Source organism: Rhineura floridana, chromosome 4, assembly GCF_030035675.1.
Source record: "Rhineura floridana isolate rRhiFlo1 chromosome 4, rRhiFlo1.hap2, whole genome shotgun sequence".
NCBI classification, from domain to species: Eukaryota; Metazoa; Chordata; class Lepidosauria; order Squamata; family Rhineuridae; genus Rhineura; species Rhineura floridana.
The window spans coordinates 36,163,578-36,191,455 of NC_084483.1; the positions used below are offsets into that span (position 1 = coordinate 36,163,578).

At 43.7% G+C, this 27,878-nt stretch overlaps 1 protein-coding gene across 8 annotated transcripts in view; it reads left to right on the top strand.

Moving 5' to 3' along the window:
- KIDINS220 (kinase D interacting substrate 220) overlaps window positions 1-27,878 on the top strand; it is a 98,300-nt gene that overhangs the window by 43,494 nt on the left and 26,928 nt on the right. For all 8 annotated transcript variants that reach the window (XM_061622830.1, XM_061622825.1, XM_061622822.1 and 5 more), the window contains 5 exons: window positions 6,758-7,001; window positions 7,160-7,248; window positions 9,027-9,171; window positions 10,249-10,411; window positions 27,684-27,862. In XM_061622830.1, coding sequence (XP_061478814.1) covers window positions 6,758-7,001; window positions 7,160-7,248; window positions 9,027-9,171; window positions 10,249-10,411; window positions 27,684-27,862 — 820 coding nt within the window. The remainder of the gene's footprint in view (window positions 1-6,757; window positions 7,002-7,159; window positions 7,249-9,026; window positions 9,172-10,248; window positions 10,412-27,683; window positions 27,863-27,878) is intronic.

The window sequence follows — 27,878 nt, forward strand, 5'->3', positions numbered from 1 at the left end:
GCGTTGGTAGCAAAGGCAGCAGAAGTAGCCGCTGACCTGGTGGAATGAGCCGTGATACTATCAGGAACTGGGAGCTGAAGAGCTTCATAAGCTAAAGCAATACAGGCTCGCAACCAGCGGGATAATGTAGAATTAGTTACTTTATGCCCCATAGACCTTGGATTAAAGGATACAAATAGAGACTCCATTTGTCGAATCTCCTGGGTCCTAGACAGGTAGGTCTTGAGAGCCCTCCGAACATCCAATGAATGCCAAGCCTTCTCTAGAGGATGAGTAGGGTTCGGGCAAAATGAAGGGAGTACAATGTCCTGATTGCAATGGAAAACTGAATTGACCTTGGGACGGAAGGAAGGGTCAGTTTTCAGCACAACAGAGTCCTTGTGAAAGACACAGAGATGGCGAGCAGAAGACAATGCGCCCAGTTCCGAAACTCGTCTGGCAGAAGTGATGGCGACCAGGAACAAGACCTTGAAAGACAGTAGACGTAAAGGCACAGTCCTAAGGGGTTCAAACGGAGGGCGTTGTAAAGCTTGTAGGACCTTGGACAGACTCCATGAAAGAAAACGATGTACTACAGCCGGTGAACGTAAAGCAGTGCCTCTGAGGAAGCGTTTAATGAACGGATGTGAGGAAATAGGGGCACCAGTGGAGGAGACTGAAAGGATGGACGACAGAGTGGACGCATGTTGATGTAGAGTGTTGGGTCTGAGTCCCATCATAAAACCGCTATGGAGATATTGCAGCACCTGATGCACAGTGGCCTGGGATGGGTCGCAGTGGTGAGACTGGCACCACTTGGAGAAAGCCACCCAAGTATGTTGATAAATACGGGTGGTAGATGGTCGTCTCGAGGCTAAGATAATATCAATAACAGCGTCAGACAGTCCAGCCGACCTCAAATGTCCCCGTTCAAAAGCCACGCTGTTAAATTGAGCCAAGTGGGGTCCTGATGCCATACTGGACCCTGGGATAGAAGGTCTGGCCTGACTGGAAGTGTCCAAGGATCCATCACCGACATTGCAAGAAGATCCGAGAACCACAGTCGGCGTGGCCAATATGGTGCTATCAGAACCAACTGTGCCCTCTCGCTCCACGCCTTCCGCAATGTTTTGGCTAACAGCGGTATAGGAGGGAAGGCGTACAAAAGACCGTCTGGCCACGGTGTGGACAGAGCATCCACTGCTTCCGCTGCTGTGTCCAGGTATCTGGCAAAGTATCTGGGAAGCTGGTAATTGTGACTGGAAGCAAACAGGTCGATCGAGAAGACGCCGAACCGATGCTGGAGACGCTGGAATATGGTCGGATGAAGTTTCCATTCTCCCGGAATGACCTGTTGTCTGCTGAGCCAGTCTGCTGTCACATTCCAAATCCCTCTGAGATGCTCTGCTTTTAGGGATTGTAGATGTTGTTCTGCCCAGACGAAGATGAGGAAAGCTAGGTCCTGCAGAGGACGGGACCTGGTGCCCCCTTGTCTGTTCAAATGTGATTTTACACACGTGTTGTCCGTTCGAATGAGGACATGGTCCAAAGGGAACAGAGACTGAAAATGAAGCAGAGCTAAGTGGACCGCCTTGAGCTCCAGCCAATTGATGTTCTGTGCCTGCTCTGCTGTGGACCAAACCCCCTGAACATACTGGGAGTTGCAGTGTGCTCCCCAGCCGATGAGACTGGCATCCGTGGTGACAACAGTCCTGCAAGGTTCTCTGAACGGAGTGCCTCTGGAAAGATGTTGGACCCTCGTCCACCAGCGGAATGAAAGGCACAGTGCGGGGCTCAGAGGAACTGTGCGATGATTGGAGTTGGCAATGTCCTGTTGAAAGGGCAACAAAGCCCACTGAAGGTGGCAAGAGTGGGCTCGAGCCCATGGCACAATGTGGATGGTAGAGATGAACATTCCGAGCGCCCTGGCTAGAAGCATGATGTCTGCGGAAGTTTGTCGCATCAAGGACCTCGCGATGTTTGTGGTGGCAGTTATGCGATCTGGAGACAAAAACACCATCGCCTGCAGGGTGTCCAACATTGCCCCTAGATGTAGGAGGCATTGGGTCGGTTGAAGATGGCTTTTGTCGAAGTTGACAAGCCAGCCGTAGGCCTGCAAAACATTGAGGGTGAGCGTTAAATGACGATGAGCCAGCTTCTCAGAGCTTGCCCGTATTAAAATATCGTCCAGATATGGGTAGAGATGGATCCCTTGAATCCGGAGGTAAGCCACTAAGGTGAGAAGCACTTTTGTAAATACTCGTGGAGGAGAGGAGAGGCCGAATGGCATCGCTCTATATTGAAAATACTGGGGGCCAAAAGCAAACTGAAGAAACTTTCTGTGGGCTATGCAAATGGGCACATGGAGATACGCGTCCTTTAGGTCGATAGAAGCCAGGAAATCTCCTTCTTGCAGGCTTTCAGTGATGGAGTGGAGGGATTCCATTTTGAATCTGCGGTATGTTACAAAACGGTTGATGAACTTGAGGTCCAATACCGCCCTTCATGACAAATCTCGTTTGGGCACAGCAAATAGGAGGGAGTACACCCCTTCCGACCTTTCTGTTGTAGGGACTGGCTCTATCGCCGCTATGTCCAAGAGGTATAGCTGTCTGCATGATAATGTGCCTGGTCGGCGCCCTGGGGCAAGGGGATGGCTGGAATTTGTCTGGTGGAGTCGCCCAAAACTCTGTTGCATAGCCTGAACAAAAAAGGTCCCTGATCCAGGTGACCTTAGTTAGACGCAGCCACTGGTCTCCAAACATAAGTAGTCTGCCACCAACAGGAAGTGCATTAATACTGTTTGCGCTGGCGAGACCCTCCCCTGTATGAGGACGATGAGGTACCTCTGCGCCCTTGGTACTGACCTCTGCCCTGGAAACGTCGGTTCCAGGTTCCCCTGAAGGAATTGGAGTCATAGGATCAGGAGCCGCGGCCTCGTCCTCCTGGCCGCGTTCCTTGAAAGGGCTGGTTAGTGCGGAAGGAGGGAAATCGCCTGAAAGGCCTATGATCGATGTTCTTGACAGTGGCCAACACTGGTTTGTGAGCGTCTTTGGGGTCAACCAGCACTGCCTTTAGAGCTTCCTCGCCGAAGAGCAAAGAGCCGGAGTAAGGAGCCCTAGAAAGATTCACTCTGGCCATAGAGTCAGCTTGCCAGTGGCGCAGCCAGAGGGTCCGTCGAGCGACTATCTGAGCCGTCATGGCTTGTGCCCCCAATTGAGTGGCATCCAAAGTGGCATCAGCTGCAAACGCTGCCATCTTGCACAACTTTATCAATGACCTTCTGAGAGAAACAGGATCAGGGGTAGGGTCCTCTAGAAGATCATCTATCCACATCATTGCTGCCCTGGAGAAGATGGAAGCTGATGCGGAGGCTCGCATGGAGAAAGCGGTGGCCTCATGATTTTTGCGGACAGCGAAGTCTAATCTTTGCTCGGTAGCATCCTTTAGTTGGGATTCTCCTTCCCTAGGCAAAAGAGATCGCGAAACTAGGCTAGCGATCGGCTCGTCTATGCCAGGGACGGCCAGCTTGTTGGCAAAGTCAGGAGCTAGGGAGTAAAGTTTGTCAGCCAGGTTCTTGAAGTGGCGAGTTTGGAATGGATGAGACCATTCTTCGGTGGCCAGTTTAGCGATGGGATCCGGCACCGGGATGTAATGCTCAGTTGGTGCAGGGGATTTGAGAACCCTGGCCCCTTTAATAGCTGGAGCAGTAGCCATTGAGGGCGCAGCTTGGAGACCAAGGGTGTTAATGACCCTACGAGCTAGGGGCTGATAATCTGCGGTATTAAACAAGCGATACGATGTATCTTTGTGTTCCGAATAGTCGCTCCATTCATTTCCTTCAGCCTGATCAGCAAAGGTTGAGCCCTCCCCATACGAAGCTTCCTCAATACATCTGCCTCTAGCTACATCAAAGGGATTTGGGGAGCAGGAAGGATTTGCCTCATAACATACATGTGGGTCCATAGTGCGTTGAGGTATGGTGGGGACTTGTGGTGGTGACTGCATTTGAGTGAAAAATGACAGCATGCCCTGAAGTTGTGAAAGAAAATCATGAGACAGCTGCAGCCCCATTGAAACAAATGGTTGTGCCTGAGTAGATGGCTCAGTGGGCTGAGTCGGAGGGTAAGCCCTGGGCGGCAACACGGGAGGAGGCTGGCTAAGTGTTGGCTGAGTAGGAAAACCAGCAAAGTCCTCCTCATCAGAAGACGCAGCGGGGGAATGAAAGATATTCGTTAGCTGTTCCTGGGCTGCTGCGGTAGGATTCGGAACAGAGGCATAGCGTGGACGCTTGGGCTTGCTGTGACTGGAAAGATGTTTAGTCTTAGCCAGTGCTTTGGCATGCTTAGGCTTAGTTGCCTTAGCTGGTTGTGGCTTGGCTGTCTGAGACATGTCTGGTTGTTCCGCCATCTCATATTCACTATGGGTGCAGTACACGGCCACAGCGGGGGCAGAATGTAGAGACCCGAACAGGCACAGTACACGACCACAGAGGGGGTAGAATGCACTGGCAGATGGCTAAGTACACGGCCACAGAGGGGGCAGAATGTACGATGGTAACAGCGTCAATGTAATGCAGACTAGACTTCAGGCTTGGTACACGGCCACAGAGGGGGCAGGATGTACAGTATAGACTGCCCTGGTACACGGCCACGGAGGGGGCAGAATGTACAGTTCAAATAAGTTGTTTTTAGTGCAGTAGGAACCGGCTGGGCAACGGCCACGAGTTGAGGTACGATCAGAGGCTGCAGAGGGCCAGTGTTGCAATAGGCAGCAGTATGAGTTAGTGAGAGGGGAACTCTTGTAGGGCTAACTAGTCCTATCTGAAAACTCACATACAAGCAAGCCTGCTCAAGGTAAGAAGCCCCCTTTATTTAGTTCAGGACAGATGAAACAAAAAGGGCGGGAAAAAACGGGACAAACAAAATGGCGCCCGTAAAGGGGACGGAAAAAAGAACACTAGAAATGGCGGAGGGAGAGGCAGTAATGGTGGGTGCTGAGGCAACAGCTAACTGACTGAAAAAAATAAAATAAATAAATAAACTGCCTAACACAGTGTCAAGAAACGTGCGATGGCCGTTCTGAAGGGCGCAATCGCGGCTCGTAATAGCGAGCACCGTAGCAGCTAAGGGAGCTGTAGTGTCAGCAGCCGCCGCCGACTACGGAGGCTTTTGCGGCGAGAACTTAAGGCCACTAGTCTGGCACCATAGCAGCTAAGGGGCTGTAGCAGCTAAGGGAGCTGCGGCTCTGTGCCTTTTCCCTGCCCGGCTATAGCGATCTAGCTCGCTGTCTAGCCTCGATCGTTCTTCTCAGAGCTCTTTGGAGGCAGGGCAGTCCAAACAAAGGAGCACTGAATTAGAAAGAGCCGCAGCCGCAGGCTCTGAAGCTGCCGTGAAAAAGGCGAGAGGCGGCTCGAGGAAGAGAGCTGCAGCTGCAAACTCTCGGGTTAAATCTGCGGCTGCCTGCAAAGGAAGGAGAGCCGCAGCCGCGGTCTCCCGGCAGCGGGAAGGGAGCAACCCCAAACGGCCAGGGACAAAACAAGCGAGTCGTGAACTCGGAAAGGCACGAAAGAAGCAGCGAGTAAAGCAGGGAGCTGCAGCCGCAAGCTCCCGCCAGAGAAGAGAGAGAACCGCAGCCGCGGTCTCTACAAGAGCCGTTGGGCTCAGAAGCTGGGGAAAAGAACGGGCAGGGCCAGGAAGGATCCCCTCAAAATTCCCCAGGAAGCATGAGACAAACGATTAAATACCAGACAGAGGGAAGGGAGAACGTGGAATACACATAAAACAACCTCCACCCCTGTCAGACAAATACAGAAAAGACACACAAAACTTAGCTAAAAGCTACGCTATCTGCAATATCAAACTTGTTCGCTACGAAGGCAAGAATGAACTGGAGAGTGGGAGGGGCCTGACGCCCCTAGTCTTGACTTCAAAAAACATTCTTGCCTTCACACGATAGGTGGAGCTAACACCCGCAGTGATGGCCGGCCTCATATGGAAAATTCAGTTATTTTGAGTTTCATTTCTTTCAGCGGAACTTGCAGTCCTAGCCTATGAATTTTTACTTGGAAATATCCCACTGATCATGGGCTTATTCCTTAGTTAAGATGCATGGGACTGCAGTTATCATTAGCTTCTGTTTCAAGAGATTATATGAATTGTCGTGGATATATATTATAATGAACATGTTGGTCAAGTAAACATTAGCATATACTTTCTTTTCTTTTCGAACTAACTTGACAAAATGCTAGCTAAGATCCAAAGACTCCCTTGCATGATTGGAAGGCACTCGTGCAACCGTCCCTCCCCTTGATTTCTGCCAATTTCCACTTCCTTCACCGATTCCATGTGTTGCATGCCAAAACTATCCTGGAAGGCAGCATCTTGGAGAGCACAAAGGGCTATGATGGAAAGTGGAAGACCCCATGGTGCAAGCAATGCTCTGGATCCAATCTAGTCTGTGTTCTATATACATTGCATGTTGAACTTTGTGTCTTGGCATTGTTTTGGTTGCTGTGAGGGCAGACATGTGTGCCGCTAGTCAAATCCCCAGACTATATGTGAATGTTCCTAGAGCTCACTACAGTTTCCTTCCTCATTTTGCTTCCAGTCTAATGAACTAGAGACAGGCAGAAGCAGGGAGCCGGATAGGCTTTCCAGCTTCTGTCCAGGAATATTAGGAAACCCTTGCTCCTTGAGCCATTTGTGCCATCTTTATTGCAAGTTGGCCACCCATGGGATACATTTTAATGATTTCATTAATTTTTTTCCTTTCACAGGTGAGAATCCTGTTTTCAAAGGGCCCATTTATTGCGATTTTTGCTAGTGATCCACACATCATTATAAAGGCAATTAATCAGAATCTGAACAGTGTGCTACGTGACTCAAATATAAATGGACATGATTACATGAGAAATATAGTACATTTACCTGTCTTTCTTAACAGTCGTGGACTCAGTAGCGCTAAAAAGATGATGGTAGCTGCAACCACGAATGGAGATGTTCCGTACTCGGAGAGTTCAGGTATAGCATATTATAAATAATCAAGAGTATAATACCAATAGATTTTTAGGGTTCAGTGTGGCATAAATGTTTGAAAGATTGTTTATATATCACCACTTACTATTTCTGCTATGTTGTATGGTAAAAGAAAACACATCTTAATGAGAATAATTTCCTAGGATTCCATGAAGAAATTGATCGAAGAGTTTCACAGAATAGCCTGGGAGATGTGACCAAGATTGGAAGCAAAACAGCTCTCAACAGACGGGTAAGACTTGGCCAGTGGGAAATCTTTTAGCCAACACATGAAAATGTCTTGGGATGCATTCTAGCAAACAGCTGTTTAGGTCAGGTACTCTTAGCTGACATTTGTAGACCTGGTTCAGATGCAATAAAATCCTGTTGTTTAAGTTGACCTGACATCCTTAGAGGGGATGGACCTGATGTCCCTGGAGGGACCCACACTCATGGAAATTGCTGCTAGAAAGTAGTGCTTGGGAACATAGCCTGACTAGTATAACCACACTGATCATTTAATATATTTCTATCCCCTCTTTAGGACAAATTCTCACAAGGCATCTTACAAAAAAAAAGAATTAAAAGCAAAAAAATTGAACAAATATAATAAAAACATCAGGATAGAAGCATACATAGGGGACTAGCAATAAGATTAATGAAAAGCTTGGTAGAATTAAAAGAAAAGTCTTTTGAGCATGCTTAAAGGCCAAAAGAGAAGAGGCCAACGGAACTTATCAAGGGAGGGAATTCCACAAATGTTACTTCCACCACAGTACTATGTCCACAGGCATACTTGGCATAGAGGATTTTTTCTGCATCTGCTGGGTCAGATTGGATTTAGAATGAGCCTTGACAGATCTCATTCCTTTGAATGCTGTGGCAAGACTTGCCTCTTTTGGGCCTCTACTTGGCCATCTTTTAGGATGTGTTGTGGAATGCTTTTTTACAATCATTCATTCATTCCTGTTATCTCAGTAGAGTTGGAGAAGTACATTTTTAACCACAAAATAGAACATACTAATTCAATTTTATGATTGGGAAGTTATTTTTTAACACAGTTTGTGCAAGCAACCTTAATTATGCTCAAAAGAAAAATACGAGTGCCTTTCCAGCATTTGGGGCTTTTTAGTTTAGAGAAAAGGCGGGTCAGAGGAGACATGATAGAAGTGTATAAAATTATGCATGGCATTGAGAAAGTGGATAGAGAAAAGTTCTTCTCCCTCTCTCATAATACTAGAACTCGTGGACATTCCAAGAAGCTGAATGTTGGAAGATTCAGGACAGACAAAAGGAAGTACTTCTTTACTCAGCGCATAGTTAAACTGTGGAATTTGCTCCCACACGACGCAGTAATGGCCACCAGCTTGGATGGCTTTAAAAGAAGGTGGCTTTAAAAGAAGATTAGACAAATTCATGGAGGACAGGGCTATCAATGGCTACTAGCCATGGTGGCTGTGCTCTGCCACCCTAGTCAGAGGCAGCATGCTTCTGAAAACCAGTTGCCGGAAGCCTCAGGAGGGGAGAGTGTTCTTGCACTCGGGTCCTGCTTGCGGGCTTCCCCCAGGCACCTGGTTGGCCACTGTGAGAACAGGATGCTGGACTAGATGGGCCACTGGCCTGATCCAGCAGGCTCTTCTTATGTTCTTAACTCTTTAAGCTCTATAGGTGCCCACTCTACATGTTATGTCACATACACAAGCTTGCTTGTCTTTCAAGTGCCATATCTCGTAAGCATCTGAAACTGCCCCAATTATTATGTGGTATACAGAAAGAGTATATTGTAGAAAGCAAAAATGCAAAGTTTTTTAAAATTGTCACTGAAATGAAAATTATTGCAAGAAATACCTACATTTTTTCTTGGTGCGAGAGGTTATTTCAAAAAAATTTTGTGTGCATGAGTGACTCCTGATGTTTGTTCAGGTCTCTTTCTGAGTGTACTAATAAAATATGTTCTCTATTTGGTATATACTGCGTATAAAAAATGAAAACAATCCATAGAAATAACGTCTGTGTTTTCTTTTTAATTAGGACACCTACAGAAGAAGACAAATGCAGCGTACCATTACACGTCAAATGTCTTTTGATCTGACCAAACTGTTGGTTACAGAAGACTGGTTCAGTGATATTAGCCCACAGACTATGAGGCGATTGCTCAATATTGTTTCTGTGACAGGTGTGTTTGCTTATCATATTTTGCTTAACAAAGTCAGGCATTTAAGACCTACAGTGTCCATGCTGTATGTAGCATACCAGCCAGGTATCATAGCCCACTGGGTGCCTTCAGAAGGCATAAAAGATTTGGAAAGTAACAGAATTGTTTACCTGTTCATGGCTTAGTCTTCTAGACCAAGCCACAAAGTTATCAGGTAATGAGAAATCAAATCATTTACATTATATTTACTAGAAACTGTTTTCATGATAACTTAAAAATGCAGTTAAGTGAAATTACCCAGAGAATATTTGGATGATGTCAGACAAGCCAAACTATACCTGTTGAAGTTATGATTTTCTGTTTATGCTTAGGAATCTACCTGTGGTGTAATGGCTTCTTGGTTTAATCAAAAGCTTTTTATCTTTCTTCATATAGTGGAGTTGGCTAAAAATAATCAGTTTTTTTCAACAAACTGCCTCTTATATTATTGAAGGAAGTAATCGGAGAAAACAAAATATATGAAGTATAAAGTACATAAAGTGACATCCAATGCTGTCTGTGCATGAGCGGATGGACTTTTGCTCATGCACCGGGGCTTCCATTTCCTCTCCTCCCTCATGCAGCATCCCCAAAGGCACATTGGGGGGTGAAGAGGAGAGGGGGAACCCCCATTACGGAGAAGTCTGGTTGTGCAACATTGGCTTTCATTCCATGAGATTTCAAATTGTGGTTTCAAATTATGATGTCAAGGTTTATTCTTGATTTTCTAATTGGAGTGAGTTTGGGGAGAAATGAGCCATGAGTGTTGGTCCAAACATAATGCTAAGCCAGCTGCTCTGCAGTTTGTTTCCCCACTTGACTAAGTGAGGAGCGTAGTGGGAAAGCGCAAGCTGCACGCATTAGCATGCCGCTTGCGCAGAATATGGTTAGTCAAACCATACTTTGTGACTTAGCATTCTGTCTGAACATGACCATTAATTTCATTGCGATGAACTCAAACCTTGCGTAGTATTTGGTGACATTTTGGTCAGTCCTAATAAAGGTATTGCTCAACTGTGGGTTTTGAAATTTACCTATACAGATTTTCATATTTTAAAGGGCGTTTACTGAGAGCTAATCAGATCACATTCAACTGGGATAGGCTGGCTAGCTGGATCAACTTGACAGAGCAGTGGCCATACAGGACATCTTGGCTCATATTGTATTTGGAAGAAACAGAAGGTGTTCCAGATCAGTTAACATTAAAAACAATCTATGAGAGGTAGGCATGATATTTATGTTTCCATTTATTGATTGTGGTTTGAAAGTCAGGACTGAATGACACACACACATGATGTGATACAACCTTTTTTTCTCAGTGAGAGAAAATAAATGTCCTCAATAAATATGCATAAATTATTTTGGAGTTAGGTTAGGTTACTTAAAAATAAGTATATACTGGATTGCTTTGCTTTATCAGGGCGAGTGCTTCAAACCTTTGTAAAACAAGGTGTGAATATTTCTGGTATTCTATAATTCAGAGGTTCCCAAACTGTGGTCTGTGGACCACCAGTGGTCCACAAGCTTCAATCAGGTGGTCCATGACATGTCTGTGGATTTGAAGGAGGGAGTCAGCACATTAAATATTCATATTGATTTTTAGGTTTTTAATTGTATTTGTATTGTTCCTTGTATTCTTTATGTTGTATTTTATTGTATTACAATTTGAATTCTATGGAATTCAAGTTGTAATACAATAAAATACAAATATAAGAAATAAAAGAATCAATAAAATAAGATTAAAAATCATACAGCATCTAGCACAGTGTATTACAACTGCTAATAACAGGCTGAAAAATCATTAAGTGGTCTGCCAAGGCCCTCAGCGATTTGCAAGTGGCCATGGGGAAGGAAGTTTGGGAACCACTGCTATAGCTATTTTTGATTACTAGAATTCTAGTGGTTATTCATGATAATGCCAAGAAATGAGGCCCTGTGACTTGTTCAGCATGTTCTGTTATTGTTGTTGTTGTTATTAGAACGCATTACCTGCCCTTCATCCAGAGGTCCCAGGGCGGGTTACAACTGTATTAAACCACATAATTAAAACAGTTAAAAACAACCTAAACATAATATCTTCTTATCTGCTGTAAGAAGAGGGTAAGGCATTGTATGATTTGACATTTGTGAATATGTGGGCATTTCTTCACCAATGTCACTGTACCTTGACATTTTTTGTCCTTCATGGAGTCACAAATTGCCAGTACTGGGGAAAACATTGTCCATCATGTTTCATATTGAGATTTGAATATGCTGATTTTAAAACCTAATTAAACATGAGTTTGGGGGAGAAGAAGCCGATCAGGAAAGAGCCTCTGATCTTCCTCTTCCCCTCGCTGCTGATTGCATGTTTAATTAGGGTTTAAAACCCTGATTAAATGCACTGCAGAGGGGGAGAAAAAGACAGGTGAGAGGGTCTGTCTGTGTCTCATCCCCTGCCTCCCCACGCACACACTGGTGCCAACCCTAATTAAACAATTAGGGTTGTGCAAGGCCCCCAATTCAGTTTGGGATCCTGGTCATCCAGGGTCTGAAATGAGATGCTAAATTAGGACTCGAACCAGATCGGGGGTGGGGCATGTACAACCCTAGTGCTTACTATGGTGGCAGTAATCTCCACCTCCCTTGATTTAAAGTGTTTACCAGTCTTGTGGTAGTGGCAGCAAGAACAGAGTCCTGGCCACTACCATGTTGCTTCTGCAAAATGAACCTAGAATGACTGTAGTGGTGAGCGCTCTCCAACCCACCAGAAACTGTGCCTGGCTTTGGAGAGGGGCAAATCCCCCTTCTCCCTTCCCCCAAAAAACCACATTGGGCGAACAAGTGATATTGGGGAGGTTAATAGCTGAGTTTAAATGTTCTACACTGCTGTAGTTCTGCGAGCTCAGTAACTTCTCCAAGAGTCTGTGTTGTGTAATGTTACTGGTTTAAAGAGGAATAGATATTTGAGTGAGATTAGAAAGACCCTATTTCCAAAGAGTAATATAGCAGACTTTATGTTTAGTGTATAACTTCCAAAGCAGTTTTTCCAAAGGAAGTCACTACCTATGAATTGAAATAGCACATAAGGACTGGTAATAGCAAAGGGACTCTGTAGTAAAGCTCACAGAAGGCATTATAACCTGCATTTAGGTTCCTGCATTTTTTTTAAAAAAGGTTGGTTAGACTGTTATGGTTTCTGATGGCCCCTGTATGTACTGATACCCTATGTAAATAGAACTTTGATAATGACTCTGGTGTTGATGTGGAGTGGAGCAAAGTAAACAAAAAAAATTAAAATCAGATGCATCCATGCTGACATGGAGGTTTTAAAAAAAATAATTGAAAATATTTACCTATCCCAAAAAAATCAGGAGATCTTCCAGTGGAGCTAGCACCTCATAAACTAAGCCCTGCTTTTTATGCCAAAATGACCTGAACAGGACACAGAATAAAGAATCAAACTAGCAATTTGTAATTTCAGATAAAGCTACTTGAAAATCAGCTGGTGCAGGAATTCATTTATAAAAGTATTTATATATCCCCATTTCATAAAGCATCATGGCGGTGTACAGCATATGTATGCAATAAAACATACAGTTAAAAACAGTACAAGATAATCATTAAAATGACTGGCTAATCAAAAGAAGTTTTAAATAGCTGCATAGGCCTCTTGGCATAAAATGGGCTTCAAGAGACTTCGGATCAAAAGCGAGGTTGCCTGCCAAATCTTTTGCTGTAGGAGTGCTCCACAGCATGAGGCTGGTGATGCTAAATGTCCAACTTCTGGTTGAGACCAGTCAGGCCTCTGTAACACGGGAGACAACCAGCTGCTGCCTCTTATTAGGATTGCTCAGTCACCACCTGGAGACCCTATAACCACGAAAGAAGCTGTAGCCAAGGCTTTTGCCTTCTTGCTCACTCCAGCAGGGTTGGCAGTAAGTGGGAAGAAGGTGGGAGATGGCACAGCTACAGCACTATCAGAGACAGGGTGTCCAGGGTGTTCTGCTTGAGCAGATAGCCTTGCTCTTACAGTGTAATAAGTGTCATAATGGTAGGTTAACTTTCATTGTTGGTACTAGTTCAGCTGTCGTGACAGGAATTACTAGAGTATTTTGGCAGTTCAATTCAGAAGCAAGCTCATTGAGTTCAGTGGGACTCACTCCCAGAGAAATGTGTGTAGGATTGCAGCCTGTCTTTCACTAGTAACTGCCTTTGTTCTTCCAGCAGATGGCACTAACATACCAATTATCTCTGTGAAGAGGTCTGTCATTCAGTGTTATAACATTACACAGGAATTCATATTTCTCTTGATGTTTGATAGACTATATCCTAATCTTTTCAATTGCTCCTCTGTAACTTTTGGACACTGAAATAGGTGAGGGATACTTTTTATGGCTTGCAGGTTATGAATAGTTAAAAATACTAATACACCTATTGGTGAGATATTGTTGTTATAACTCCAAGGCCCAGTGCAGATATAATGCTGGTATCCAGCAAACCATGGTTTCCAAATCAGAAGCCAAATTTGTGGCCACGAGCTCTTCCTTCACTTTCCAGATTGCCCTCCACCTCCTGGTGTTTAAATATGAAGTTTAAACATGAAGTGATTGATGCTAACTAGTTCAACTCTTGGTTTCAACCCTTTGCTTACAAACCATGGCATGCATCAGCTCCAGACCGCAAGAGAGGTGTTCAGTTGCTCCCCATCAGTTGCTTCACCCAAAGTCTCATCACCAGAAGCACTGCAGAGCATACTTGTTTTGAGTCAGCTTTTGGGGCTTAGGCTTAAGTTGATGGGTTTTATATTTCTGGTTGCTGAGTTTCCTTTGCTTTTGCTATCCACTTTAAACTTTTGTGAAATGCTAGGGGTATACATGTCCATGTACCTCTAACAAATGAAATGTCACCTAGATGATAAGGACTCTGAGCCTTAGAAGCTTAGAAGCTCATTTATATCCCACCTTTCCTCGAAGGAGCTCAAGGTGGCATATGTTGTTTTTACTTCCCTATTTTATCCTCTCAGCAACCTGTGGGATAGGTTAGGCTGAGAGATAGAGATTGGCCCAAGGTCACTCAATGAGTTTCGTGGCTGAGCAGGAATTTGAGCTTGGATCATCAAAGTGTTGTAGTCTTACACTCTCTCACCACTACATCATGGTGCAAACCAGAAAACATCTGGAGATGCAGGGCATCAACGAAATATGTGGTGAGAGCCTAACCAGTAAATACTTCTGAATGCCCAACTGTATGGAATGTGTTAGCATTGCATCCCCCTTATACTTTCCTCTTTATTGGTAAGTGAAACACTGTGTGTGTAGGGAGGTTGTGAACCCCTTCCCCTCTCCCCCTATCAGAAGTGCACCCCTTCTTGCTCCCTCCCCTCCAGGAGGACCTTAAAACCATTCAGGGGTTGGCACTCCCATTCAGTCAGAGAGTGATATGCAGGAAGCATTGATTGGGCTGCATGATATGACTAGGTCTGGTGTCAAAACACCACCTGCAGTAAATTAGACTGAACAAGGTGATGTGGGCTTCAGGAAACACTTAGACCTCCAAGAAGCTCTGTTAGAGTGAAAATGTTGGCATATAAACATTTGATATATAGTCCTAAACCCTAAGTGCTCCTGCAGTTCATGGAGTGTCTTAAGTTCTGCAAAGAAATGTTGTGAGTTGAACAGTATTTTTACCAGTCTGAATAATAAGATTCAGTGTGTTCCATTAAACAGCCTTTGATTGGGGTAAGTCATATAAAAATTATAATTTTGCAATGGGGTATATTTCTGTCTCACTGGGTTGTTAGTAGAGTTTGGAAAAGTATTTACTGTGTGCTAATAGGAGAAAGAATAAATGGCATGCATTTTATTAAAGAAACTTGACTTCATAAAAAAATCAGAATAAGAAATCTTTAGCACTAGTAGTAAAGTTTGAATCCCCCCTCCCATAAAAAGCCTCATTTATTTTTATAGCAATTTGATTACACATCTGCTGGCTTTATTCAAGTGGAAAAAATAGTTGGTTCTTGATGTTTGGTAAAGTTGCTTTTGTTAAATTATTTTCTAAATCGTTCAACTTTTAACAAATGACATTTGATACTAACACTGGAAAGCAATTTCAGCTAATTAAGTAGATCCTTCTATAAATCATCAGAACATTAAGATGACAAACTGTTCATTCAGGATTATTTTAATTGGGACAATTATTGTAATTTTGTTGCAATTAAGTGTTGAGCTAAAAGCCTTTGTTTAAATCATTTGAGGGTGTTTTTTTTGTTAACATATACATAACTGCGAGGAAAGAGAAATGAAAACTTGGGCATCTCGGTCTACTTTTCCAATACCACATTTAGACAAATGATAATTACTCATTCTATAAGCTGTATTTGAGATTTTTGGGATGCCTTTTAAAAATGAGAACGTTTGAACAAGGCTTTTTTTTTTTAAGGTTTCCTTTCCAGTAGGTGGTGGTGGATTTCTAGTTCAGACAATTGAACCAGTTTTGTGTAAAAGAGAAAAATGTATGAGGTTTTATTGAATCTATATGGAGGTGGTGTTTTTTTGAAGTTTCACTTTATTGTAAAAATATACATAACTGGTTTACGTTGTACCCCAAACCAGCCACTATAGGAACAGTCCAGACAAAGTTAAGCACTTTGATTTCATTGGGAAGTCTGGATGTCCTTAGAAGGGCACTGTGTTGGAAACAGCCCATGGTGTTAGAGGGTGCATCTTGACAGACAGTGGCTTTATAAAATACAGAATTTTCATGAGGAATTTAAAAAAATTGCAAAACGCTTAAGAAATGTGGAGAACTGAATTTGGAATTGGAATTGGGGATGGAAGGATCTGTCAATTTCAGTTCTCTGAGTTTCTCATTTTTCCAATCAGGTGTCTCCCTCCCCCTTTGTCCCACCAAAAATAGCAATGTCATTTGCTCAACCATATGCAACTTAAACAATCCAAATTTTCTTCTTTCTCCCCCTCCTTCCTAGCAATCCCTTTCCAGTTGATGTAAAATTAAGACTGGGTGTTTGTAGCTACTTCCATGTTTCCAGTGTGCCCTTGTTGCCTAAAATAAATTGATCATGAAGAAATGGGGAACATGGCATTATCCATTCCCAAACTATAGCATGGCAGCATCTAATATGATTATACTGCCACAAGAGTGGCTGTATACTATAACCAGCATGGATTTTTCACATTCCGCAATGTTAAATTGAAAATACCCCCCATGCCATTCTGATGCTTCCCATAAGCTCATTTCAAAACAAAACCTTACAAAACTTACAGTCCTGAAGTCAGAAACACTTGCTTAACAACCCTCTAAATTTTCATGGCGATACACAAAACAGGCAGAGAGAATCGAGAGTTCAAAGTGTAAAAAGAGAGAGAGAAAAAACCAGAGCCCTTTTGGACTTCTTTCTGTCAGAGTTCTCATAATCTGTTGAAATTCATTAAAAATCAGCCATGTTCACAGAGTACCTGTAATCCTATTACTGACCTTGCCCCATACTCTGATCTTCATCTTATGCAGTTTAAAAGTGAAAAAAATGCCTGCCAGATTTTTAATTAATTTAATAAAGTTTGCATTGAACTGAATGATAGTGTTGGGCATGCTCAGTGAGAACCAATTGTCAGACTCACAGCTGCTTGGCTTGCCTAATCGGGGCCGCACCCACACCAGACTTTGATTTCACTTGAGACAATCCTGGCTTCCCCCAAAGAATCCTGGGAAGTGTAGTTTGTGAAGGGTACTGAGAGGAGACTCCTATTCCACTGACAGAACTCCAGTGGCTAGACTGGTTTAGCAGTCAGCCCGTTTAACTGCAGCTCTGTGAGGGGAACAGGGTGTCTTCTAGCAACTCTCAGCACCCTTCACTAGCTACACTTCCCAGGATTCTTTGAGAGAAGCCATGACTGTCCAAAGTGAAATAATGGCCTGATGTGGATGTGGCCAGGGACAGCTTTGGTTTAAATTGGGTGGGAGGCTACATGTGCCTGCTGTAGAATAAAAAGGTGGAGAAAACGCTGAAAAAGAATGGCACTGTTCACAATGTTCTCCTTTTGGAAAGGAAAGGGGCTTTCCCTCTGCCCATTGCCCACCTACCATCTCCTCCCCTCTCTCTCCTCCTCCCCTCCCTGCCCCTCCCCCAGGTCAGTGTTGGACTATGACATGGGAGACTAGGGTTCAAATACCCACATAGCCATGAAGCTCACTGGGTGACCTTGGGCCAGTCACTGCCTCTCAGCCTCAGAGGAAGGCAATGGTAAAACCACCTCTGAATACTTTTACCATGAAACCCCTATTCATAGTATCTCCATAAGTCGGGACCGACTTGAAGGCAGTCCATTTCCATTTTCAAACATGATTGCACAGAAATAAATCCCACTGAACTCAAAAAGTATGCAACTGATCAATCCCACCCTCCCTTCTCCTCCCTCCTATACCCTCCCTCTTGCCCCTCCCCTCCCCTCCTTCCATTGAACTGAATAACCATGCAAATGATCAGACCTGCCTTTCTCCTCCTTCTCCTCTTCTTTCTTCCTCCTCCCCTACACACTCCAGCCCTCCTTCCCTCCCCCCAGTCCATTTTACCTATCCTAAGCATGATTGAACTCAATAAACATGCAAATGATCAATCCATTCTCAGCAAACTTGGACAGCAGGGCTGGTTCTAAAGGGTGGTCAGGTGGGGCACTGGCCCGACGGCCCCTGGAGCTACAGGGGGGCCCTCAGCCATCCCTCCGCTCCTCTTCCGCGATCCATGCTCCCCACCTACCTGTCTGCTGTCTTTTACCATTGCCCTTAACGAAGATGGCAGCCGCGGTTTCCCTAACGTACTGAAGCCCCTGCTGCCATCTCAGTTGATGGCAGAGATGGCGGCAGAGGCATCATCCCCTTAGGGAAACTGGCTGCCATCTTTGTTAAGGGCAATGGTAAAAGACAGCAGACAGGTAGGGGGATTGGGGGGCTGCGTGTGTGTGGGGAGCCCCAGGGCAAGCTGATGTCCAAGGGCCCCAGCATGCCTGGAGCCAGCCCTGTTGCACAGGATCCCATTTCTTACCTCCCAGATTAAAAAGCAGAGAAATTCACTAATAGGCAAAAAACCTTGCAGTTTAAGAACGTACCTATAGCCCACAGATATTTCTATCAAACTTAAAAAACCAGGGAAATTGGGCAGCTATAGTGAATGCAACAGGGGAGCAGGAGACCTGACCTCCTCTCTGAGTTATTGTACTGCCCTACAAATTTGTCAAAATGCAAACACAATTTGGGTTGGTCTTTCACAGTCCAATCCACTTGCTGTGTAGCTTGGAAGAATTTGGTGACATGTGCCTCTGAGCATACGGTGAGTGGTGGCAACACCTGCAGTGAACCCAAATAATAGAGAGAAGAGATGTGCTGTGCTGATCTTGTTTTAGCAGGGAGGAAGCAACATTATTAAGACAGTTGATATAGTTCAGATGGTCACTTTAAATATATCTGGTTTACTTTGCAATTTTAGTGAAGTTTCCTATAGGAAATCATTTTCTTTTGTTTCTATTTCTGTAAATAATAATAATTGTGGAATAATGGCGCTGACTATTCTTCAGAATAGTCTCCAGTGGACATCAGGAGTGTCTCATTTTGCACAAGATAAAACAGTGGAAGGTGAAATATATTCTAGCAAAATTCTAGGTGTGCTCTGTTTTTAATTGACCATGCCCACCTTGCCTTAAATGAAGTGGTTTAAACATAGCAGGTTGAAAACATGCATCCTCTTTTTCCAACAGCTAGAGCAGCCTTTCCCAACCAGTGTGCCTCCAGATGTTGTTGGACCACAACTCCCATCAGCCTCAGCCAGCATTGCCAATGGTCAGGAAAGATGGGAGTTGTGGTCCAACAACATCTGGAGGCACACCGGTTGGGAAAGGCTGAGCTAGAGTCATTGCTGAAGTAGCAACATATTGTAATCAGTCTGATTTTACATCAAACTGCAGTTTCAGATTCGACTGTTAATGCACCCAAAATAGAAATAGAACATAACCTCCAATTTGAAACACGAAAGACTGTCTTCACCATCATATGACACTGACCAATAAAAAGGCTTTGAAATTAATAAGAATAAATTTGACACAGATTTCTAAGATGAATAATGAAGGCAATAAAATGTTCTAGATAGATTATCTATAGAAACATTAATAACACAAGAAAGAAGTAAAGTAAGAAGAACACCAACAGACATACAAAAATATAATTCTCCATCTTTGGAGATGGCAGGTGTTGCCGCCACTCACCATATGCTTAGAGGCGCATGTTACCCAATTCTTGCAAGCTACACAGGAAGTGGATTGGATTGTGAAAGACCAACCCAAATGGTGTTTGCATTTTGACCAATTTGTAGGGCAGTACAATATCTCAAAGAGATCAGCTGTCCTGCTCCCCTGTTGCATTCACTATAGCTGCCCAATTTCCCTGCTTTTTAAAGTTTGATAGAAATATCTGTGGGCTATAGGTACGTTCTTAAACCGCAAGGTTTTTGTCTATTAGTGGATATTAGCACATAGATTACAGACATGATACAGGGCCATGCACTAATGACAGTCTATGGCTCCTTGCTGACTGTCAGCCTATCTTGTTGAATTCCCCTGCCAAAAAAACTGTGACGGCCTGTTGCTGTTCTTTTTTTCCTTTTAAATGATGTGCCATCTCCTTTGCAAAATTATCTGCTGTGTCTGGATTCTAGCGCAACTTGGATATTGTTATTTGGATGTGCATTCTTTTGTTAGTAAATCTTTTTTGTGTTCATTCTGTTCTCCTCCTCAAATTGCCTTAACATATACCCAGTTATCTAATTTCCAGTAATTATTTACCTTGGCTGCCAGAAATAATATGCATAACTTTAGCATACAGGTCTGGCACCAGCAGGCAGCCAGGTCAGATGCAGGCTGAGGGCCGCTGGGGCTGGGAGCATTGGGTTGCAGGCCACGACTGGACGGTAGCGCCGATCGTGGAACAGGTGTTCCGCTCTCCCAGATGACATCACCCCTGAGCACATGCACAATTGACATATGCTTAAATATGCCTGGTTTCACCACGTGTCAGCGTATCAGTGTGCTCTGCACACAAACCTGCCATCACCCAAAATGCTGGCGGGTGTGTGAATAACAGGTATGCACACTGACATGGTGAGATGGAGGCAGGGGCTTGTGGTAGCCTGGTGCTGGCCCTGTTAGTATACCATTTTACTTTGTCCTTGTTTTACATTCTTAGTATTCTTATACTTATTTGAGTGGTATGACATCCCTGATATCACTTCCTACTGTAGACATTTTATGTGACTACTAATTTGCCTATTGTCTTACGTTACTTGTTAAGAAGCTATAGTAGATGAACTTTCAAGATTTATTTCTAGACATGTAGCCTACATGTTCTAAACACGTAACATTAAATACTGTACATCATCCCAGCTCTTCTTTATTGGAGCATATCTTTACTTTCAGAATCTTACGTTTCTCCCAGTGTCATATCCAGTCTCTCATGTTGGCCTTTATGTAACTAGCAATCCAGGCATGCATTTAATCTCTTTTTATTATATTCCTATTATTCCTGCCATGGGACTGATCTTTCTATTTTGGCCATTTCCAATGTGTGTGCAGTAGGCGAAATGTTCGTATTCATTTCCAGAAGGTTCTCTTCAACCCATGCAAATTTATCTGCATTTCTACATTGTGTATATACATAATCTTCAGATTCTGAAACATTCAGAAATTAAAACTGGATGTTCCTGGCACTTACTCTCACTCCTGCTAACTTCCTTGTAGCCTTAAAATTAATCTTCCCCCCAATAACCCATCTATTAAGTACAAGCCAAAGATTTGTGATGTAAGAACAAAACACTCTTTTAATTACCTTGCATAACTGATAAACATAGTTTGCTGTTCCTGGCTTCATTCTAGTGTTGTATTGAAGGGGCAGAAGCAGGGTGGATTATAAAATTTGGAGAAAATGAGAAGAACAGAAGTTCAAAAGGCAACAATCCCCCAAGAGTGATCAGATTTTTTAAAATAAATATTAGAAAAAGCAGCCCAAATTTAGGCATGTTTTGAAAGCAAGTTCCACTATGTTCAGTGAGGCTTATTGTTGATAGAATAATCTGCCTTTGATTAACAGGATAGAGGCAGAAGGCAAATAAAAATGAGTCTGGCAAGAACTTGGAGTGAAGAGATCAAACGAGTAGCTCAGGCATGCAACTTCTGTAGTCTGCTACCCTCCCAACCTTGATTGGTAACTAAAACAGTCTTTATAGTACATGAGAGGCTGAATGGCCAACAGAACATCAGCAGCACCAACCACTACTACCTCTGTTGCAATTTCCTCCTGGTTTCAAGTTTGGTGCTCAAGTTAATGTGTGCTTATTGGCCTGGTTCACATGCGGGCTTCTGGAGAGCAGCTCCAACCTGATCTTTCTTGCTATTGCACTATGATAAGCCAATGTTATTTATTTATTTATTTATTATTTGATTTATATTACACCCTTCATCCCAGAAGGAGCCCAGCAAACAAAAGCACTAAAAACACTTTAAAATATAATAAAAACAGACTTTAAAATACATTAAAACGTTTGTCTTTAAAAACATTTTTTTTAAAAGCTTTCAAGACATCTTTTTTTAAAAAAGGTTAAAACATACTGTTTTTTTAAAAAAATGTTAAAAACATTTTTTTAAAGGTTTAAAAACATATTAAAAAACAATTCCAACACAGAAGCAGAGTGGGATAAGGTCTCAGCTTAAAAGGCTTGTTGAAAGAGAAAGGTTTTCAATAGGCACCGCAAATATAACAGAGATGGCACCTGTCTAATATTTAAGGGTAGGGAATTCCACAGGGTAGGTGCCATCACACTAAATCTCCATTTCCTATGTTGTGTGGAACTGACCTCCTGATAAGATGGTATCTGCAGGAGGCCCTCACCTGCAGAGCGCAGTGATCGACTGGGTATATAAGGGATAAGACGGTCTTTCAGGTATCCTGGTCCCAAGCTGTATAGTATAGGGCTTGGTGCACCAAAACCAGTCAGCAGCACCCTTTGTACACCAAAACTAGAACCTTGACCTCGGCCTGGTAGCAAATGGGCAGCCAGTGCAATTCTTGCAGCAGTGGGGTGACATGTTGGCAATACCCTGCTCCAGTGAGCAGTCTTGCTGCCTCATTTTGCACCAGCTGCAGTTTCCAGACCAACCTCAACAGCAGCCCCGCATAGAGCGCATTACAGTAATCCAGTCTGGAGGTTACCAGTGCGTGGACAACAGTGGCCAGGCTATCCCGGTCCAGAAACAGCCACAGCTGTCTTATCCACCAAAGCTGGTAAAAGGCACTCCTAGCCACTGAGGTCACCTGGGCCTCTAGCAACAAAGATGGATCCAGGAGCACCCCCAGACTATGGACCTGCTCTTAGGTTAGGCTTAGCGTGTCATCTGAACCAGGTCTCATGGTTAAGCTTTCTCCTCACTAACCAGGAGCTGTTACCAAGGTTGTTCTTCAACCTATCCAGATTCCCATCTAACCATTGACTGTAGTGAGACCTGCTTAATTTTAATTTTGATAAAGTGACAGCATGTGTTCTCCCAAAAGAGGGTCTTCTCCTGGCAAATGTGAAGTTGAAGGGGCAGGATTGCAGCTTGAAAGTGATAGACAAATGGTCAAGGAATATCTAATCACTTTGAACAAGTTCAAATCTGCAAGGCCCAGTGAACTGCATTCTAGAGTATTGAAGGAACTGGTTGAAGAACTCTCAGAACCACTGTCTGCTATTGTGGAGGATAGGTGAAGTTCCAGATGACGGGAGGAGGGCTAATGTTGTCCCTATCTTCAAAAAGGGCAAAAGGGAGGAATCTGGGAACTATAGACAAGTCAGCCTGACATCAATTCCTGGGAAAATTCTGGAGCAGATTATAAAGCTCCAGAGGTCAATCTGTAAGCACCTTGAAGACACTGCAGGGACTACTAGAAGCCAATATGAATTTATCAAGAACAAATCCTTCCAAACTAATCTTATCTCATTTGTTGATCTGGTAACCTTCCTAGTAGACTGTGGGGATGCTGTGGACATAATATATCTCAACTTCAGCAAAGCTTTTGAGAAAGTGCCCCATGATATTCTGATTAGCAAGCCAGCTACATACGGGCTGAATGGAATAACTATCAGGTGGATCCACAGTTGGCTACAGAATCATACTCAGAGTGCTTATCAATGGCTATTACTCAAACTGGGGGGAGGTAACGAGTGGGGTTCCATAAGGCTCGGTGCTGGGCCCAGTGCTCTTCAACATTTTTATTAATGACTTGGATAAGGAAGTGCAGGGAATACTTATCAAATTTGCAAATGATCCAGCGGGAGGGATAGCTATTACCCTGGAGGACAGAAACAACCTTCAAAGGGATCTTGATAGGCTGGACCATTGGGCTGAAAACAACAGAATGAAATTTAACAGGGATAAGTGCAAAGTTCTCCACCTGGGAAAAAGAAACCAAATGCACAGTAATAAGATTGGGAATACTTGGCTCAACAATACTACATGCGAGAAGGATCGTGGGATTGCAGTTGATCACAAGCTAAATATGAGCCAACAGTGTGATGTGGCTGCAAAAAAGTCAAATACTGTTTTATGCTGCATTAACAGTAGTTTCCAAATCACATGAAGTATTGGTTCTCCTCTATTCGGCAATGGTTAGGCCTCATCTTTAGTACTGCGTCCAGTTCTGGACACCACACCTTAAGAAGGATGCAGACAAACTGGAGGTACAAAGGAGGTGCAACAAGGATGTTCGGGACTGGAAACAAAGCCCTATGAGAACAGACTGAAAGAACTGGGCATGTTTCGCCTGGAGAAGAGAAGACCGAGAGGAGATATGATAGCACTCTTCCAGGACTTGTAAGTTTGCCACCGAGGAGGGCCAAGATCTCTTTTCGATCGTCCCAGAATGCAGGACATGAAATAATGGGCTCAAGTTGCAGGAAGCCAGATTTCAACTGAACATCAGGAAAAACTTCCTAACTGTTAAGAGAGGTATGACAATGCAACCAATTACCTAGAGAGGTAGTGGGCTCTCTGACACTGGAGGCATTCAAGAGACAGCTGGACAACCACCCATCGAGTATGCTTTAATTTGAATTCCTGCATTAAGTAGGGATTGCACTCGATGGCCTTATAGACCCCTTCTAACTCTATGATTCTGTGTGCTGTGTGTGCGAGAGTGGTGTGGCCACTTTATATATTTTTCCTGGTACTGGGGAATGCTCCCCGTTAAACAGCATCAGCATTTTTGTGTGTATGTGTGTGGGACAATCGGTGGTATTCAAGTAACTTTTTGCGCTGTGCAATGGGATTATGCTCTGGAGGGTTGGAAGAACCCTCAGTACAGACCTAGGGGGGAAGAGAGGCGGATATCCTTGCGCTGATGGAATCTTAGCCTTAGCGCTACATTGAATACAACCCAAATATTATGTGATCACCACAATCAGGACCAGCAGGACAAAGTAAGCATTAGGTGGTGGGTGCAGTGGGAAGCAGCAGTGACCATAAACACCCTGTTTTTCTCTGATTTTGTTATGCTATACCCCCCCCACAGCAACTACTTTGTGTTATGCCATGTCCCATGGCAGTCATGTTGTGACTGGTACCCACAGCACTTCCTCAAAATTCAAAATGTGCCCATTAGTTTAAAAAGGTTGGCGACTCCTGCTTTAGACCATTTATTTGTTTATTTATTATTTTTATATACTGCCCCATAGCTGAAGCTCTCTGGGCGGTTTACAGTAATTAAAAACAAATATACAAATTTTAAAAGAGAAAAAACAATTTAAAAACACAATTTAAAATTTTTTAAAAAACAATTTGCAAACACATGCTGAAATGTCTGGGAGAAGAGGAAAGTCTTGACCTGGCGCCAAAAAGATAACAGTGTTGGCGCCAGGTGCACCTCGTCAGGAAGATCACTCCATAATTTGGGGGCCACCACTGAGAAGGCCCTCTCCCTTGTTGCCAGACTCCCAGCTTCCCTCCGAGTAGGCAGCCGGAGGAGGGCCTTGGATGTTGAGTGGAGTGTATGGGTGGGTTCATGTTGGGAGAGGCGGTCCATCAATTGTGGTCCTAAGCCATGTAAGGCTTTATAGGTTAAAACCAGCACCTTGAATCGAGCTTGGAAACATACAGGCAGCCAATGCAAGCAGGCCAGAATCGGCTTTATATGTTCGAACTGCGTGGTCCTTGTTACCAATCTGGCTGCTGCATTTTGCACAAGCTGCAGCTTTTGAACTGTCTTCAAAGGCAGCCCCACATAGAGCGCATTGCAGTAATCTAACTTGGAGGTTACCAGAGCATGGACAACTGAAGCCAGGTTATCCCTGTCCAGATAGGTATGTAGCTGGGCCACCAACCGAAGTTGGTAAGGCACTCCATGCCACCGAGGCTACCTGAGCCTCAAGTGACAGAGATGGTTCTAGGAGAACCCCCAAGCTATGAGCCTGCTCCTTCAGGGGGAGTGCAACCCCATCCAGGACAGGTTGGGCATTCACCATCCGGTCAGAAGAACCACCCACTAGCAGCATCTCAGTCTTGTCTGGATTGAGCCTCAGTTTATAAGCCCTCATCCAGTCCATTGTCGCAGCCAGGCACCAGTTCAGCACATTGATAGCCTCATCTGAAGAAGATGAAAAGGAGAAATAGAGCTGTGTGTCATCAGCATACTGATGGCAACACACTCCAAAGCTCCGGATGACTGCACCCAACGGTTTCATGTAGAACAGCATGGGGGACAAAACTGACCCCTGAGGAACCCCATACTGGAGAGTCCAGGGTGCCAAGCAATGTTCCTCAAGCACCACCTTCTGGATCCAACCCGCCAAGTAGGAGCGGAACCACCGTCATGCAGTCCCTCCCACTTCCAACTCAGCCAGTCTTCCCAGAAGGATACCATGGTTGATGGTATCGAAAGCCGCTGAGAGATCAAGGAGAGTCAACAGAGTCACACTCCCCCTGTCTCTCTCCCAACAGAGGTCATCATACAGGGCGACCAAGGCTGTTTCCGTGCCAGAACCAGGCCTGAAACCCGTCTGAAATGGATCCAGATGATTGGTCTCATCCAAGAGTGTCTGGAGCTGGCCTGCCACCACTCGTTCCAGGACCTTGCCCAGGAATGGAACATTTGCCACCGGCCTATAGTTATTAAGATTTTCTGGGTCCAGGGAGGGTCTCTTCAGGAGTGGTCTCACTACTGCCTCTTTCAGGCAGCCAGGGACCACCCCCTCTCGCAGAGAGGCATTAATCACTTCCATTCTATCGTGTCTTTTTTTTACTTTCAAAATAACAGCTGCACCTCCCTCCTGCACCTACACACACAACGTTCCCAAGGAAAACATGTCCTTAATAGGGTTATAGTGTGGCACTTCATTTGATTTTTATGAAATGCACTTGGATCCCATAATTGCCAGTGAATAAATCACAAGTTTTAGGTACTAAGCAACTCCTGGGACATATACTCATTTTGTCTACTGGATCACGGCGCCTCCAGTACATATTTTAGGGTGCCAGCCTCACTGATATAAGGGCATTTGTGCAAAAAAGTGTCCAGGTTCTGTACTTATAAAAATCAATGAAATTCATTTCCCTGCTACTGTTCTTGGTTCAGGTTACAGATACATATATACATAATCCTTACAACAAACCTGAAAGGTTCAAATGTGACATGCTACACCACACTAGCTCTCACGTTGCTTCTTCATGATAATTCCTGGTACCGCCTGAATTCGAAGCTTCCATTTTTGGCAGTAGATGTTCTAAAACAAGAATACTTCTGCCTTCATCATAATGCTTAGTTTTTGAATTGACTTGGATTTTAAGGGCATGTAACTTTGCAAATTCTTGTGTGTGAGTGTTTTACTTGTTTTTCAAGTTGAGAACCACAAGCACATAGTTTTGTGGTCCTTTTCCAAAAGTTTTATCATTTACATAAATATCTCTTTCAACATAATAGTTTAATGTATTGAGCTCAGAAGGTTAGAATAGAGATTTCAATCTATAAAACAGCAGTAAGTTATTGGCTTCTGAACAGGAGCATTGTTCATCATATGCAGAACACTGTTCACATTCAGACTTAAGCTAAGCTAGCATTAAAATTTAGCTAATTTGGTTCATGTGACTTCTCAGCTGTGGTTTTTCATTTAAGTCAGCTTCTTTTGGAGTCTTGTTTTGCAAAAATCAGATGTCTGAGAAATTTTAACTCTTTGTTCTCACTCTTAATTCTATTTTGTAGTAATCCCATCCATGCATTGCATGGACTGAACATGTACAAATTTACTACAGGTTCAGTTTGTGAATGATTAAGGAGAAGCTTGGATAGGAACATATTTAAGTCCAGTTCATTAGTGACTTCATCCAAGAAGGGTTGTGATCCTTAGCTAGACGAAATACCTGATAAACGTGCAGTCTGAATTTGCCCAGTGTTTTATAATCTGGAATTTATTTTGCTGTCTGTAGAATTTCAAAGAATATTCCAACAACTAAGGATGTTGAACCTCTCCTTGAAATTGATGGGGATATTCGGAACTTTGAAGTATTTTTGTCTTCACGAACTCCAGTCCTTATAGCACGTGATGTAAAAACCTTTCTGCCCTGCACAGTGAACCTTGATCCAAAACTCCGAGAAATTATTGCAGGTAAACTGCCATTTGA